The sequence below is a fragment of the Saccopteryx leptura genome, chromosome 3, assembly GCF_036850995.1.
Source record: "Saccopteryx leptura isolate mSacLep1 chromosome 3, mSacLep1_pri_phased_curated, whole genome shotgun sequence".
Taxonomy (NCBI): Eukaryota; Metazoa; Chordata; class Mammalia; order Chiroptera; family Emballonuridae; genus Saccopteryx; species Saccopteryx leptura.
The window spans coordinates 270,469,169-270,486,650 of record NC_089505.1 but is presented as its reverse complement, the minus strand read 5'-3'; the positions used below and the strand labels follow the sequence as shown (position 1 = coordinate 270,486,650).

Sequence of the window (17,482 nt, the reverse complement as noted above, 5' to 3'; positions counted from 1 at the left end):
ACACCTTTAGCTTTTTATCTTTTGCTGCAGCTCATTGATATGGGCTTCTGTCACTTGCCACTGAATAAAATCCTAATATATTCTTTTTCTGTTTGTAGTCAAGATATTGTTATTAGAAAAGAGCTCAGGAAATTCCTCACACTCACAGCCAGGCAGGGATCTATGATTCTGCTGCTAAGAGCACCAGAAAAGTTGCACAAATTGTTTAAAAAGAAAAATTGCCAGAATACGTTTTTCTTAAAAATGCTAGTACACCTGTAACTATATTTGAAAGACTATATTTCTTCCAAAAATGTTACCTACACACAAACTCATTTCTGAGAACACTGAGACTGAGACCTGCTTTCATGACCTTAGCATTCAGGTTCCATTCAATTTGTGTTTGGCTTTATTCAATCTGACCAAGTTTATTAATTATTTTCCTGCTCCTCATAAAATTTTAAACAACCAGCTTAGTTTCTTTTTGTAGTTCATTTTTAAAGTATAGTTAGTAAACAATATTAGATTAGTTCTATTAGTTTCAGGTATATAATATAGTGACTTGACATTTTTATACCTTACAATGTGGTCATCCCACTAATTCTAGTAATCATCTGTCACTGTGCAAACTTAACACAATATTATTGACTATATTCCCCTTCACCTTTTTCTATTTATTTATTTATTTATTTATTTATTTATTTATTTATTTATTTATTTATTTCAGAGACAGAGAGAGAGTCAGAGAGAGGGATAGATAGAAACAGACAGACAGGAACGGAAAGAGGTAAGAAGCATCAATCATTAGTTTTTTGTTGCAACACCTTAGTTGTTCATTGATTGCTTTCTCATATGTGCCTTGACTGTGGGGCTACAGCAGACCGAGTAACCCCTTGCTCGAGCCAGCGACCTTGGGTCCAAGCTGGTGAGCTTTTGCTCAAACCAGATGAGCCCGCGCTCAAGCTAGCGACCTCGGGGTCTCGAACCTGGGCCTTCCACATCCCAGTCCGATGCTCTATCTACTGCGCCACCGCCTGATCAGGCTTTTTTCTCTTTTTTAAAAAATTTATTTATTGATTTTGTTAGAGAGAGGAAATAGAGAGATAGAAGGGGGGAAGAGCAGGAAGAAGTATCAACTCATAACAGTTGCTACTCACATGTGCCTTGACAAGGCAAGCAGGGGTTTTGAACCAGTGACCTCAGCATTCCAGGTTGACACCCTATCTACTGCGCCACCACAGGTCAGGCTCCCCTTCACTTTTCCCATGCATCCTCTACCCCATCCCCTCTAGCAACCATCCCTTTGATCTCTGTTTATGAATCTTTTTGTTTTGTCTCATTTGTTCATTTGCTTGTTTGCATTTTTAAATTTCATGTATAAGTGAACCAAACATCCACCCCCACCCCTCTGGCAACTATTCCTTTGATCTCTGTTTATGAGTCTGTTTTTATTTTGTCTTGTTTGTTCATTTTGTTTGTTTGTTTGTTTAGATTCACATATAAGTGAAACCATTCAAAATTTGTCTTTCTCCATCTGACTTATTTCATTTAGCATAACACTTTCTAGGTCTGTTCATGTTGTAAACAAATGACAAGATTTTATTCCTTTTTTTAAATTGCTACAAAATAATCCATTGTATGTATATACTAAATCTTCCTTATCCATTCATCTATGGATGGACACTTATGTTGATTCTGTATCTTGACTATTGTAAATAATGCTGCAATGAACATAGGGGTGCATATCTTTTTTAGAATTAGTGTTTTTGTTTTCTTCAGATAAATACCCACAAGCAGGACTGCTGCGTCATATGTTAGATCTATTTTTAGTTTTTTTGAGGAATCTCCCTACTGTTTTCCATAATGGCTCCGTCAATTTGTCGACCCACCAACAATGCACAAGGATTCTCTTTTCTCCATATCCTTGCCAACACATTATTTGTTGACTTCTTGATAAAAACCATTCTGGCTGGTGTGAGGTGGTATCTCACTGTAGTTTTGATTTGCATTTCCCTGATGATTAGTGATGCTGAGTATCTTTTCATAAGGTCACTTGTATTTATTGATTTTAGAGAGGGAAAGGAGACAAAGAGAAGGAGAGAGAGAGAAAAAAACATCAATTTATTGTTCTACTTATTTATGCATTCATTGGTTGGTTCTTGTATGTGCCCTGATTGGGGATCAAACCCACAACCTTGGCATATCGAGATGATACTCTAAACAACGAAGCTACCAAGTCAGGGCTTAAACTAATCCTTAAATGCAAAAACAGCTGGAGTGATTCAGCATTCTTTCATAATACTACTTTTAATGCAGAGAGTATGCCATGAATGTGATACTGCTTTTCAAACTTCTACTATTAAATATGACTACAAGAGACAAATCATATAATGCTCATTTGTATCTGTACAGACTCTTTCCTGTTTATCTAATCCCCTCCTTATTCTTTATAGGTTTGTTAGGTTTTAAGAAATATAGAAACATCTTGAAATATTTTTGACATCAAATAAAAGAAATCCACTTTTGGCCCTGGCTGGTTGGCTCAGTGGTAGAGCGTCGGCCTGGCGTGCAGGAGTCCCGGGTTTGATTCTCGGCCAGGGCACACAGGAGAAGCGCCCATCTGCTTCTCCACCCCTCCCCCTCTCCTTCCTCTCTGTCTCTCTCTTCCCCTCCCGCAGCCAAGGCTCCATTGGAGCAAAGTTGGCCTGGGCGCTGAGGATGGCTCTGTGGCCTCTGCCTCAGGCACTAGAATGGCTCTGATTGCGGCACAGCGACGCCCCGGATGGGCAGAGCATCGCCCCCTGGTGGGCATGCCGGCTGGATCCCGGTCAGGCGCATGCAGGAGTCTGTCTGACTGCCTCCCCGTTTCCAACTTTGGAAAAATACAAAAAAAAAAGAAATCCACTTTTGTTTGACATTGTAAGATTTTATTGCTACCATCAGGAAAGATGTGCATGTCTTGTTTTTCACTTTATACACAACTGTGGGAAATAATGACTAAAGAATCTGCTCAGCAAATCACTGGAAGTCCCAAGTCATGTGACTGACTGAATCCCACTAAGTAGTAGTAGTAAGTGGCACTATTTTTAGTTAAGTAACAAAATATTTTTATGTTGACCATTTTGATGGCTCCTTCCCTCAAATATTATGAACTTTCTAACTTTTAAAAATAATATTTTGAAAAATTATTTTAAAAATGGAAAAGAGTAAACAAAGTAACCAACTACAGGTATCTTTCATCACTGCTGGTATAGCCACTAAAGGCATTTTGGTCCATTTCCTGTTTTCTACACTCATAATTTTTTCTTATTTTAATCATAATATACATACCTATCTGTAGCCTGCATTTTTTCACTAAATTTTAGATCACAAACATTTTTGTTGCTATTTTACAATTTTAACAATTGTTCTAATGGCTGTAAAATACTCCTTTGAGTGGGTGTGCAATATTCTTTGATTATTTCCCTTCGGTTGGATGTTAAATTGTGGCTGTTGCTATCTTGCTGTTATAAGTAATCCCTTTATGATATCTTTGTATAGATGAGTATTTCTGCGTATAATATTATTACTTTAGGAGGATTTTCTCCCAATGGAGTTAGTGGGCTAAAAGATATAAGCAGTTTTTATAGCTCAATACATACTGCCAAACTGCTTCACAAAGGGTGATATTAGTGTATATTGCCACCAGCAATTAGATAAGAAAAGCATTTAGTCTCTATAGTTCATCTGGATAGTGGGGGGAAAAAAATTAGAAAAATAAAATCTTCCTCACTCTTCTTTACCTTAATAGGAGTACTAAATAACATAACCAATGGCCCCGATATATTCAAATAAGTTGTGCAGAATATTTGATATCCTTCATACATGCATTTTGAAAAATATTCAGGAAGAAACAAAATTTATGCAATTTGTTGGTAGGTCAGGAGATTTGGGTCATTTTACAAAAGCAGTTAAATCAATTAAAGAAAAGTGTGAGAAGAAAAAACCTCAAATGACAAGTTTTATTTTTGTTCAACTTGCTTGGATAAGAATGACTAGAATTTGTTTGCTTTCTCCTCTTAAAAAAGAAATCCTGCTATGAGGGCACCGGAACTTAGGGTCTTGGGGTTTGTGGGGCTTGATCATTATCAACATGCTAAAAGGGAATGGTGGCTGGTAGAAGCTGCCAATAAAATTTTTATCTGTAGGGTTAGGGTTAGGGTTAGGGGTTAGGGGTTAGGGTTAGGGTTAGGGTTAGGGTTAGGATTAGGGTAAAGAAAAAAAAATTTTTTTAAATTTAAAATTTTTATCTGTAGGTGCAAAAAGTCATATTTACTTAGGGTAGAACATGTCTTCTGACATCTATCCCCAAATACTCACATAAATATTTACTCTCCGCCTCACAGTCTTCCTTATGGGCAAAACAATTATGCTGATCCATAATCAATCATTATGATTTCAACAATAACTGAAATAGCCAATAAGTATACAACCTTACATTGGTAATTTGAACATTAAAAACCATTTTCCACGCCTGACCTGTGGTGGCGCAGTGGATAAAAGCGTTGACCTGGAATGCTGAGGTCGCCGGTTCAAAACCCTGGGCTTGCTCGGTCAAGGCACATATGGGAGTTGAAGCTTCCTGCTCCTCCCCCCTTCTCTCTCTCTCTCTCTCTCTCCTCTAAAATGAATAAAATAATTTAAAAAAAAGAAAAAAAAAAAAAAAAAAAAAAAAAAAAAAAAAAAACAAAAAAACCATTTTCCAGCCAAATCCCTCACCAATGGCTTCTGCTGAAAGCCACCTACTCTTTGGGGAAAAATGTAATTCACCAACTGAATCCCTGACACCAGAAAGAAGGCGACATTTTTTAACAAGTGAAAATGGCTCCTGAGTGTCACCTAAGATCTTAGAGCATTTTCAAATGCAAAGTTAGCCTACTTTTTCCAACTAAAGAATCATGTAGTAATCTGCTAAGCCTTCACATGGTCATCTACTCCTTTCTACACAGGATGCTTCTGGAGATTTTATGCATAAATGATGAACAAATTTCAACGAGCTAGTTTTCACTGATGATGGAAAGAAAGGAGGAAGAGATATGCACCTGTATTATCTATCTTTTATAACCTGCCTGTTCTGAAAAGGGTTTAAAGTAACTCGGTGTATTTCTCTAGGTGTACTATGTTGCACCAGATCTACAGGTCAGATTTCTGGTGATTGTAGGTTTCATGTGTACCAACAATGAGACAACTTGTCCTAAGTCAATAGAGCTCAAATGACACCACGACCTTATCATGCAACTATACACAAAACACATCTCAGAAGAATTAAATGGTTACAAGTTTTTTTTAAATCAAAATCCCAAATTGATGTGAAAAAAATTAAAGTGAACATCATCTCTCTGGAGATGATTTTTTAAGTGGTGGGAGAAATAAAAAATAAAATGATACATAGATTTCATTCAACACACTTTTAGCACTGTACTAGGTGCTGGGCATTGATGAATAAGACAGTGCCTTTTTTCATGAAACTTACACCCCAGAAAGTGATGACAAACTCTATAATTTGATGACAGAAACATTTTAAACATATATATATATAACACAAAAAGTAAAAAGCAAAATCCCCTGAAAAACTTCAGCAAATGCAAGTGTTAATATTTCTTTACTATAGAGTTTACACAAATCAACAAAAAAGAATGTTAAAACTCCATAGATACCTGGGTAAAAAAAAATGACCAGAATGTATGCAGGAAGGACCATAAATAACTGGTTAACAATTAGCATGAGTACTCTCAGAACCTAGGTTAAATTAAAATATTAAGATATCATTCTTTATTATCAAATAAGCAAATATATTTTTAAATAACAATAAACAAGATTTGTACAGATTTCATAAAATGGATACTGTTTTGATTGCGGGTAATGTAAACTAATGCAATACGTTGTTTTTTTTTGTGACAGAGACAGAGAGAGACAGAGAGAGGGACAGATAGGGACAGACAGACAACAAGGTAGAGAGATGAGAAGCATCAATTCTTTGCTGTGGCTCCTTGGTTGGTCATTGATTGCTTTCTCATATGTGCCTTTACGGGGGTGGGGAGGCTACAGCAGAGCAAGTGACCCCTTGCTCAAGACAACGACCTTGGGGTCATGACTATGATCCCACACTCAAGCCATTATGCCTGCGCTCAAGCTGGTGAGCCTGCGCTCAAGCTAGATGAGCCCACTCTCAAGCCAGAGACCTCGGGGTTTCAAACCTGAGTCCTCCTCGTTCCAGTTCGATACTCTATCCACTGCACGACTGCCTGCTCAGGCACTAATGCAATATTTTTATTTTTTTATTTTATTTTTTATTTTTTTTTCATTTTTCTGAAGCTGGAAACAGGGAGAGACAGTCAGACAGACTCCCGCATGCGCCCGACCGGGAACCAACCGGCACACCCACCATGGGGCGACGCTCTGCCCACCAGGGGGCGATGCTCTGCCCATCCTGGGCGTCGCCATGTTGCGACCAGAGCCACTCTAGAGCCTGAGGCAGAGGCCACAGAGCCATCCCCAGCGCCCGGGCCATCTTTGCTCCAATGGAGCCTTGGCTGCGGGAGGGGAAGAGAGAGACAGAGAGGAAGGCACGGCGGAGGGGTGGAGAAGCAAATGGGCGCTTCTCCTGTGTGCCCTGGCCAGGAATCGAACCCGGGTCCTCCGCACGCTAGGCCGACGCTCTACCGCTGAGCCAACCGGCCAGGGCTAATGCAATATTTAAAAAAAAAAAAAAAAGCTTTAGCAACATCTCTGTTTTCATAAATACCATTTGTGCTAATCCATAAAGAATGATTCCCAAATTTAGAAAAGACTATGTATTGTCTTGTCTTAACATCAGTCTTTTGATCTGAGTATTTAGTATGTGTCCTTGTATAACAAAGTTGTGAATGTAGACAAAAGTTGTCATAACACAAAAGAATTCTCAAATGACCTGACTACTTATAAAATTATATTCTATCAAATATCTCTCCCTGCTTAACACTGGTGTCCACCATTGCAGGTAGGTCAGTTTCTTTGTGACTCAACTTCTCCCCCCATTTTACATGATACTCAGTAATACACTGAAAATAAAATGCAAATCCACTTCAAAGTGAAAGTGCAGATTTTACCAAAATAAGAAATATTTCATGAAGTTGATAAAAGTGATAGAGAAGTGAACAAATCACAGGAAAAGTCTTCAGTTGACCAATGAGAATCCAACAAAATTAGATGAATTAACAACAAAAATGAGGACTGTGACATTGTTCGCACTTCAGTAAAGAATGATTTAAAATACCAAAGGAGATGCCCTCGGGAAAACTGATGAAGCTTCAAATGTTTCTTCTAAAATTTGTCTTCTGTGATTTCATTAGAATGTCAAAAAAATGAAGTAAAGAATGTCACTGGACCATGGAAACAACCAAAAAAAGCCCGTCAATAGATGACTGGATAAAGAAGATGTGGCACATATACACTATGGAATACTACTCAGCCATAAGAAATGATGACATCGGAACATTTACAGCAAAATGGTGGGATCTTGATAACATGATACGAAGTGAAATAAGTAAATCAGAAAAAACCAGGAACTGCATTATTCCATACGTAGGTGGGACATAAAAGTGAAACTAAGAGACATTGATAAGAGTGTGGTGGTTACGGGGGGAGGGGGGAATGGGAGAGAGAAAGGGGGAGGGGGAGGGGCACAAAGAAAACTAGATAGAAGGTGACAGAGGACAATCTGACTTTGGGTGATGGGTATGCAACATAATTGAACGACAAGATAACCTGGACTTGTTATCTTTGAATATATATATCCTGATTTATTGATGCCGCCCCATTAAAAAATAAAATTATTTTAAAAAAAAAAGAATGTCACTGGACTATCATAAAATAGTGTCAAAAATACTAAAATCAACACAATTTCCTTTTTAAATTTAAATATTTGTATACAGTTGCAATGATAAAATATCTGCATAATTTTAGTTTAATATTTTTAAAGTAAAGTCAAAATCAAACTTTATTGACTACATTGAAATTTTGATTCCATTTAAAGTGAGTTCACCTTAATACATATTTTTTGTGGGTTAAGTTATACTTGAATAATAAAGATCCCTTTAAAATGAAATAATTGAAAACAAGATTAACTATCAACAGGGGAATTGATGAATAAATTATTTGTGATAACTTGATTATTTACCCAGTAAAAATAAAGTTGAAAAGGATTTCTAATAACATGAAAGTGAAACATATGCTAAGTGAAAAACGGATGTAAAGTTATGCCTTGATGGATAGCTTGGTTGGTTAGAGAGTCATTCCCATATGCAAACATTGCTGGTTCAACCCTCGGTCAGGGCACATAGAGAAACAGATCAATGTTTTTGTCTGTCTCTCTCTCAAATTTAAATTTAAAAAAAGTCTGTGAAAGGGTCCAACATAACACATCTTTGTAAATTTTATTTTTCCTTATTTTGTAGATGCTTTTATGAAATTTTCTTAAGGCTGATGTCCAAAAGTATACTATACATGTTTTGTGCACAGAATGAATAATTAATAATGATATAATTGTCCAAAAATTGGGAGCCCTTCTAACATTTCTCCTTTTCAGATCTTTTTCTTTATCCCAGGTATCCTAATTCTTTTTTATTTACTTTTATTATTTTTATTTATTCATTTTAGCAAGGGGGAAGAGAGAGAGAGAGAGAGAGAGAGGGAGAGAGAGAGAGAAGGGGAGAGGAACAGGGAGAATCAACTCCCATATGTGCCTTGCCCAGGCAGGTCAGGGGTTCTGAACCGGCGACCTCAGCGTTCCAGGTCAACACTATCCACCGTGCCACCACAGGTCAGGGCCGGATATCCTAATTCTATTGTCTCATCTATATTCCTGGAGGTGTGAAGGAGGAAAAAAGAGAATCATTTTTTTTTAGATTTTATTTATTGATTTTTGGAAAAGGGGAAGAGAGAAAGAAAGAGAGAAAGAGAGGGGAGAAAGAGAGGGGAGAAGCAGGAAGCATCTACTTGTAGTAGTTGCTTCCTGTATGCGCCTTAACCAGGCAAGCCCAGGTATTCGAACCGACGACTTCCAGTTTGACACTTTATCCACTGCACCACCACATGTCAGGCTCTAGAATCTAATAAGTCACTAATACCTTAGTATCAATTGAATCAATATAGCTCTCCTTCTAGGGGCTTTTGCATTTAAAAGAGGACATGTGAAAAGGAGAGGTCCCCCGCAAAGATTTTCCGATTAAATCAAGAGTAACACATGTCTCCTGTCTCAGGTCTTAGGCACACACATCAAAACCCCTACTGTGGACTCTGAGGCATTGCTGCAGTGAGTGGGAGACAGAAATGCAAATTTCCCTCTGGGCCCCTCAAATACCTTGTGGAAAAGCCCTTGGATCCAAAAACGGACAGTTGGCACTTGGGTTTCTCTGACTTTTGTTTGGGATATGGGCTCTGAAGGGACAGATACAGGTGTCCCTTTCCTCATCCAAGCTTTTTATCCACTCCTGTTCTTATCTCTTTCCTCTACCCGATGTCAGCTGGGCAGATTACAAGTGAATGTGTCAGAAAGTTTAGGAGGTGGCTGTTGGGAGGAAGAAGGTACATGTGCTTCTCTCAACAGATAATATGAAACTGGAGTCATCAGTGTCTACTATTGGGTGCCTTGCTTCAAGTTATGCATGCTAAGCCATTTGGTCCCATACCAGTCAGACATTCATTGTGAGTCATAGATTATTGTTTAGTATGTGTAAGTTTGTGTGTGCTGGAATGTGTACTGGTTGGTTGAGTTATTGACTTTAGAGGAGTGTCCCTGTCCTCAGAAAGGCAGAGAGAGCACTGATAAAATGTCTCATTTGCCTTTGAATGTTTAACAATGCTACTTGTGGGCGTTACACACATAGCCATCAAAAAAGATTCACTAGAGCCTGACTGGGTGGTGGCGCAGTGGATAGAGCGTCGAACTGGGATGCAGAGGACCCAGGTTCAAGACTCCGAGGTCGCCAGCTTGAGCGTGGGCTTGTCTGGTTTGATCAAAGCTCACCAGCTTGGACCCAAGATCTCTGGCTTGAGAAGGGGTTACTGATCTGCTGTAGCCCCATGGTCAAGGCACATATGAGAAAGCAATCAATGAACAACTAAAGTGCCACAACAAAAAACTGATGATTGATGCTTCTCATCTCTCTGCGTTCCTGTCTGTCTATCCCTCTCTCTGACTCTCTCTGTCTCTGTAAAAAAAAAAAAAAAGAAAAAAAAGAAAAAGATTCATAGAAGAGATGAAAGAACTATTGAAGTCAGCTAGAAGACATCTGACTCCAGCTTTTTACAAAAAGACTGCTGAGAAAAGACTGGAAGTTCTAACATCCTAAGGATATCCCAGGGGGGAAATATGGCCAGTTAAAAAATAAACAAACACAAAAAAACAGTGTATTATGTTCTCAGAAGAAGCCTAAGCTACATCCATCCATCCATTGTAAAGATATTTGATGATCAGGGCTCAACAAGCAGACTGACAGGTGGACCTTCCAGGAGAAAGAAGCCTCTTGCATATGAACTCATCCTACTGCAGTTAGGTTCAAGCAAGCCAGTCTGGATCCACGAACAAGCCTCAATCATCAGCAGGGAGTTGTGGACTAAGAGACAACACAACGTCTGCCACATGGATTTGATCCCAGATCAGCTCTAAACATCCAAAGACATTAAGTTAGTCACTTGATTATTCTTGCTAACTAAGGAGCAGAGCTTAGAGCCCAGGTTTTGAGGTCACCATAGACTGGGTCGAAGTCCTGGCTATACCTTTCTCTCTCTCTCTCTCTCTCTCTCTCCTCTCTCTTTTTAAGAGAGAGATAAGAAAGAAGAGAGAAGGGGAGGAGAGAGATGAAAAACATCAACTTGTAGCTGCATTCACTTTAGCTGTTTATTGATTACTTCTCATATGTGCCTTGATGGGGTTGCTCAAACTGAGCCAGTGACACCTTGCTCAAGCCAGCAACCTTGGGCTTCAAGCCAGCAACCAACCTTGGGCTCAAACCAGTGACCTTCAGATCATGTTGATGATTATGCACTCAAGTTGGCAACTGCGTGCTCAAGCTGGTAAGCTCACACACTACTCTAGCTAATGAGCCCACACTCTAGCCAGACACCTCGGGGTCTTGAACTGGGGCCCTCAACATCCCAGTGCTCAATCCACTGTGCCATAACTGGTCAGGCCTAGCTATACCTCTTAATAACTGCATGACCTCAGATAATTAACTTACATTTTCCAACCTATTAAATAGAGACAATAAATACAACTCCATCAAGTTGCAGTGAGGATTAAATGAAACAGGGTATGTCTGTCATCGAGCACTGTGCCTGGCACCAGAAAACACTCAATGCATTATCATTAAAGCTGAACCTAATAGTAGTAAATTTATAAAGTATTTTCCAGTTCTAAGAGTCCTTAACAGTTCTGCGAGTACTATTTTAATTTTTAGAAGCATTAAACTGAATGATAAAATCAATTAAATGAGTTTTTCAGATAAAGGTTTATAATGGCCTATGGATTAGTATATTTATCTCAATGTTTGAGATAATGTTCTAGCAAGCATCATTTCCTTACCATATGCACACTTGCACACCACCATCTTCTTCTGCTGGGATCAAAGGAGTTTGCTCTCTGCAGTTTACAAATTTGTGGATCTAAACCAAACCCATAAGTCTGCTCTGGAAATGTATGTTTAGGACAGACATGAATCACAGCCCTGTGCTATTTCTTTGTCTTGGAACATTTTAGTATTCTTTTCACTTTGTTGAAAGACAGGATGTTCCAAATCAGTGAATCACTTTTATTTATAAAATGAAATGGATGAAGTGACACCAATAAAAATGGCAGAATAAAGATCTCCAAAAATCTTCTCCTCCATAAAAGCAATGAGAACAAAGGTAAACTTTGTCAGATCAACTACCTTGTACTATTTCCATACCAGGGTACTTATCTTGTAGGAAGCCTAAACTAATAATAAATAATTTTTAATTGAATCTCTTGACTAAGAGTAAACAAAGCATCATTAACTCATGACATTCATTTAAAGCATGTATTTCAAAGGCAATACAATATCACCCAGCGAGGAAAAAAGCTGGTATTTTGACTGCTTGCTGCCAAAGCCAACCATAAAATGCATTTATAACTATCTCCTCCACCCCTACCCCCCCCACACACACACACCTGTACACATATACACGAACACACACAGAGCCAAGAGAGACAATGGCCAACAGAGATAACATGTTTTCGGAAGATGTGAAGCAGTTCGGAGGAATGAAACCTGATGTGGCAGGGTGGAGAAAGCTAAGGCTAAGTGCCCAGACAGGGCCTGCCAAGGCTCATTTGCTCCCCAGAACCCAAAAAAAGCTCAGGCATTTTAGGCATCACCACCTGTGAAGTGAAGGTGAGGGTGGAACTGAAAGCTGGAGGACTCGGTGAATGGCTTCTCCCTAAGTCCTGACTCAGCTCACCCCCAGAGCTCAGGTAGCTACCCATCCCACATCCCTGTAGGAAACAGGGTTTTGTTTCCGGAGAGACTGCACCCGAGATCTGGACTCAGGTGCCCCAGGCACTGTGAGGACAGGGGGCTTTACTGAAGACAGGAACTAAGTGAATTTCTACCCTACAAATAGTGAGACTGCCAGCTCCCTCCCCAATTCAGTTCCCAGAACCCTGGCAATAAGCTAAGGAGTCCTTTTTCTTTTGACAGAGAAAGTCAGAGAGAGGGACAGACAGGGACAGACAGGAAGGGAGAGAGATGAGAAGCATCAATTCTTCATGGCAGCTCCCTAGTTGTTCATTGATTGCTTTCTCATATGTGCCTTGGTGGGGGGGCTCCAGCAGATCGAGTGACCCCTTGCTCAAGTCAGCGACCTTGGGCTCAAGCCAGTGACCTTGGGCTTCAAGCCAGCGACCATGGGGTCATGTCTATAAACCCATGCTCAAGCCAGTAACCCTGGGCTCAAGATGGTTAAGCCCACGCCCAAGCCAGATGAGCCTGCACTCAAGCTGGCGACCTCAGGGTTTTGAACCTGGGTCAAATGTCTGCGCCACCACCTGGTCAGGCAGGAGTCATTTTGAAGTAACTGATGCGTCCAAGAGAGAAGGCCTACAGCTATAAGCACTTATGGTTTACCAAAAGAAAAAGCCAGGTCCTTGTCCTCATCCCATCCACTTTATTACTGTGAAATTCACCTAAAATAATCCCCACCTTATTAGTTTCCTGTGGCCGCTGTAACAAATTACCATATATTTGGTGGCTTAAAACAACAGAATTTTATTCTTTCAAACTTCTGGAGGCCAGAAGTCCAAATCAGGTTCACTGGGCTAAAATCGAGGCGTTGGCAGAGCCATGCTCTGTCTGGAGAGTTCAGGGGAGAATCCATTCCCTGCGTCTTCCAGCTTCTGGTGGGGCTGCCTTCCTTGGCTTGTGGTCACAATACTCCTGGCTCTGCCTCCGTGGTCACGCTGCTTGCTCCTCCTTTCTCAAATCTCCCTCTGCCTAGCTTGTTAAAGGACACTTGTGATTGCATTTAGGGCCACCAGATAATCCAGTATAATTTCTCCATCTCAAGATCCTTAACATAATCACATCTGCAAAGTATCTGCCATATAAGGTAATAGTCACAGACTCTGGGGATTCAGACATGGACATCTTTGGGAGCCATTATTAGCCTACCATATCACCCACATACAGAAAGTTTTCAATCAGCCTTTTAGTTTCTCACACTTCAGTGTTAGTGACATCAAAACTTTTTCACCTTTGTTGGATATCAGAATTTTTTAATGAATTATCCATTCATGCCCTTTATCTGTTTTACTTTTTACTGATGTTTTTCATATAGATCAAGAGAATTTTCGATAAGTCCATTAACCTTTTATCTGCCATGTATGTTGAAAATGCTTCTCCTAATTTGCATTTGCCTATTAGCTTGTTTACAGTGTGTTTTAAACATTACATACAATTCTAATACTTCCTTTGCTAATATGTCAGAAAATCTGCCTTATCCTAAAATTAAATATATGCTAATATATTTTCTCCTGGTTTTATGGTTTCAAAAGTATTTAATTCTTTAACCAATATGGGGTTTATTTTATATGTGATATAAAGCAGTGTTTTTCAAAATTGGTCCATGGACTGATGCCAGTCTGCCAGAAGTTCTGTGCTGCTCCGTGAAAGAGTTAACCACCTGATGTTGTGTGAAAGTTATAGGACCAGCACAAATTTGGGGCAGTGGTAACTCTTTCGCCAACTGGCACAAAATTTCTGGCAGACCAGCAGTAGAAAAACACTGCTATAAAAAAATCTAACTTGCCTGGCCTGTGGTGGTGCAGTGGATAAAGTGTCGACCTAGAATGCTAAGGTTGCAGGTTCAAAACCCTGGGCTTGCCTGGTCAAGGAACATATGGGAGTTGATGCTTCCTGCTCCTTCCTTCCTCTCTCTCCCTCTTTCTCTTTCTCTCTCTCTCCCTCAATATCTCTCTCTCTCTCTCAATGTCTCTCTCTCTTCCCCCTCTAAAATGAATAAATAAAATCTTTAAAAAAAAGAAAAAGAATCTAACTTAATTTTCCCAAGTTTTTTTTAACAATTACCTAACACAAAATGTCTCTCCCTTTCCCTATGGGTTTGTCATATCATCTTACTCAACTCCATCAATCTGATGTATTCTAGTGTCTGTTGCTGAGCTCAGTTCAGTATCTTAATTCCTTTTTCACATGTTTGCTGTCTATCTTTTCCCCCTGCTCCTGAGTTTCTAGTTACAAATAAACAACCATCGTTCATCAAACCATTTCAAAATAATTTCATATTTTCTCATTCTTTCTAAATGTTTATATAATTATTTATTTTTTGGCATTCTACTGGTCACTTATCTAAAAGAGTTCATTTCTCATCATAATACATATACATGTATTTGGGAAATTTAAAAAACAGGAAAGCATTTTCACATTTTGAAAGAAAAGAATCTAGTTATATTTTTCTTTTTTTGTTGTTAATACAATGATCTATTGACTATCTCTGATGATTTTATTAATTAGTTAATTCAACAACCTTCATGATACATATTCTAGTAGGAGAGACAGATAGAAACAGGATAGGTAAAATTTTAATGTAGTGAGTGTATCAGACAGTGATGAGTTGATGGGGAAAATGAATAAAGAAAGTAGGGGACAGGAAATTCTGAACAGGTGACTAGGGATGACCTCACTGAGGTGATATGAGTCAAGACCTAAAAAAGTAAAGAAACTTACTTTTCTTGGGTAAACTGACACAATGGTTAACTTACATTGAAATCCCTATTATAGCTTCAGATATACTCTAAATATATTTTAAGTCAATTACATAATCATTCATTGCTTATCTACTCCAATGAGAAAAATGTTAATCTTGATATAACAAAAGGAATCATTGCTTATTTTAAACATCAAATTTACCATGATTTAAGTGTCTACAATGTACTTACAGGAATGAAGTAGGTTGTTGGAAATCTTTGAACCGTAGAACGAAACACGAAGCTCCTACATTAAAAAAAAAAGAAAAATATCGTATATTATTTTCTAAATTTATGTTTTTTTTGTTTTTGTTTTTGTTTTTTTATAGGGACAGAGAGAGAGTCAGAGAGAGGGATAGATAGGGACAGACAGGAACGGAGAGAGATGAGAAGCATCAATCATCAGTTTTTCATTGCATTTTGCCACACCTTAGTTGTTCATTGATTGTTTTCTCATATGTGCCTTGACTGTGGGCCTTTAGCAGAGCGAGTAACCCCTTGCTGGAGCCAGTGACCTTGGGTCCAAGCTGGTGAGCTTTTTGCTCAAACCAGATGAGCCCGCGTTCAAGCTGGCGACCTCGGGTCTCAAACCTGGGTCCTCCGCATCCCAATCCAATGCTCTATCCACTGCGCCACCGCCTGGTCAGGCTCTAAATTTATGTTTTAATGTGAGGATCTTTGTTAATTTATTCCCTATCTCTCATTAAATATTTTAAAGTGCTAATCTGGATATAATAGGCATAAATGAGGCTTAAAAGTCATTTGTATTGATTGTTAAGTATGTGGGCATGAGTGAAATTATTAAAAGCAACTTAAGTATATATTTACCTGGCAGCGTACTTGGGAATTGGTGCAGGAAGTAGATCATATTGTCCTGGTGAAAGCTTAACTGACTATACAGAATGGACAAGGACACCAATAATAGATTAATACAGGTCTTAAACTCACTTTATCTTATTATCTGTCATTCATAATCTTTTATTTCATGACCATACAATGTTATGTAATTTATTCTCTATTTTAATAGTGGGAACAGCACATTTTCAAAGGTAGAACTTTAAAACATTCCATAGATATTCACATTTCATAGTGAATTTTATGACTATATACCTGAGATGATATGTTGAAAAATATGTATAATTGGTCATATTTTAAATGTACTAGATTCCTGGAAATGCTGAGGTCACCAGTTCGAAACCCTGGGCTTGCCTGGTCAAGGCACATATGGGAGTTGATGCTTCCAGCTCCTCCCCCCCTTCTCTCTCTCTGTCTCTCCCCTCTCTCTCTCTCTCTGTCTCTCTCTCTCCTCTCTAAAATGAATTAAAAAAAATTTTTTTTTAAATGTACTAGATTCAACAAATAAATTTGACCATTCTTTAGTGAGCCTGCTCTGTGGGTAAAGAACTCCAATATATGTGGTGGGGCATACAAGAATAAGAGAGAGATGGTCCCTGACCAGTGGGAGTGAGAAGGAACAGCAGCGATGCTAATATAAAACAATATAATCAATGCTAAAAGACAGAATGAAGATTTAGGAGGTAGTTAGAGTTTAAATCTAACTAGGTGATTTATTAACAAATACTGAAAAGCTAAAAGCTTTCTCTCCAAGATCAGGAACAGAAGAAGGGTGCCCACTCCCTCCATTTCTGTTTAGCATAGTAGCCGTAGTCCTAGCCAGAGTAATTAGGCAAGAAAACAAAATAAAATCCATGCACACTAGCAAGGAAGAAGTCCCTGTTTGCAGATGACATGATCTTTTTTTTTTTTTTTTCATTTTTCCGAAGCTGGAAATGGGGAGGCAGACTCCCGCATGCGCCCGACCGGGATCCACCCGGCATGCCCACCAGGGGGCGATGCTTTGCCCCTCTGGGGGGTCTCTCTGTTGCGTCCAGAGCCATTCTAGCGCCTGAGGCAGAGGCCACAGAGCCATCCCCAGCGCCCGGGCCATCCTTGCTCCAATGGAGCCTTGGCTGCGGGAGGGGAAGAGAGAGACAGAGAGGAAGGAGAGGGGGAGGAGTAGAGAAGCAAATGGGCGCCTCTCCTGTGTGCCCTGGCCGGGAATCGAACCCGGGACTCCTGCACGCCAGGCCGACGCTCTACCGCTGAGCCAACTGGCCAGGGCCGACATGATCTTAAATATAAAAAAAAAACCTAAAAACTCCACCAAAAAAACTGTTAGAACTAATCAATAAATTCAGTAAAGAT

At 39.3% G+C, this 17,482-nt stretch overlaps 1 protein-coding gene across 1 annotated transcript in view; it reads right to left on the bottom strand.

Moving 5' to 3' along the window:
- The window catches only part of STPG4 (sperm-tail PG-rich repeat containing 4), a 43,224-nt gene that overhangs the window by 11,265 nt on the left and 14,477 nt on the right, over positions 1-17,482 (bottom strand). The window contains exons 4-5 of the mRNA XM_066378338.1: positions 16,106-16,170; positions 15,470-15,524 (exon numbers count right to left, since the gene is read on the bottom strand). Of these exons, the coding sequence (XP_066234435.1) occupies positions 15,470-15,524; positions 16,106-16,170 (120 nt within the window). The remainder of the gene's footprint in view (positions 1-15,469; positions 15,525-16,105; positions 16,171-17,482) is intronic.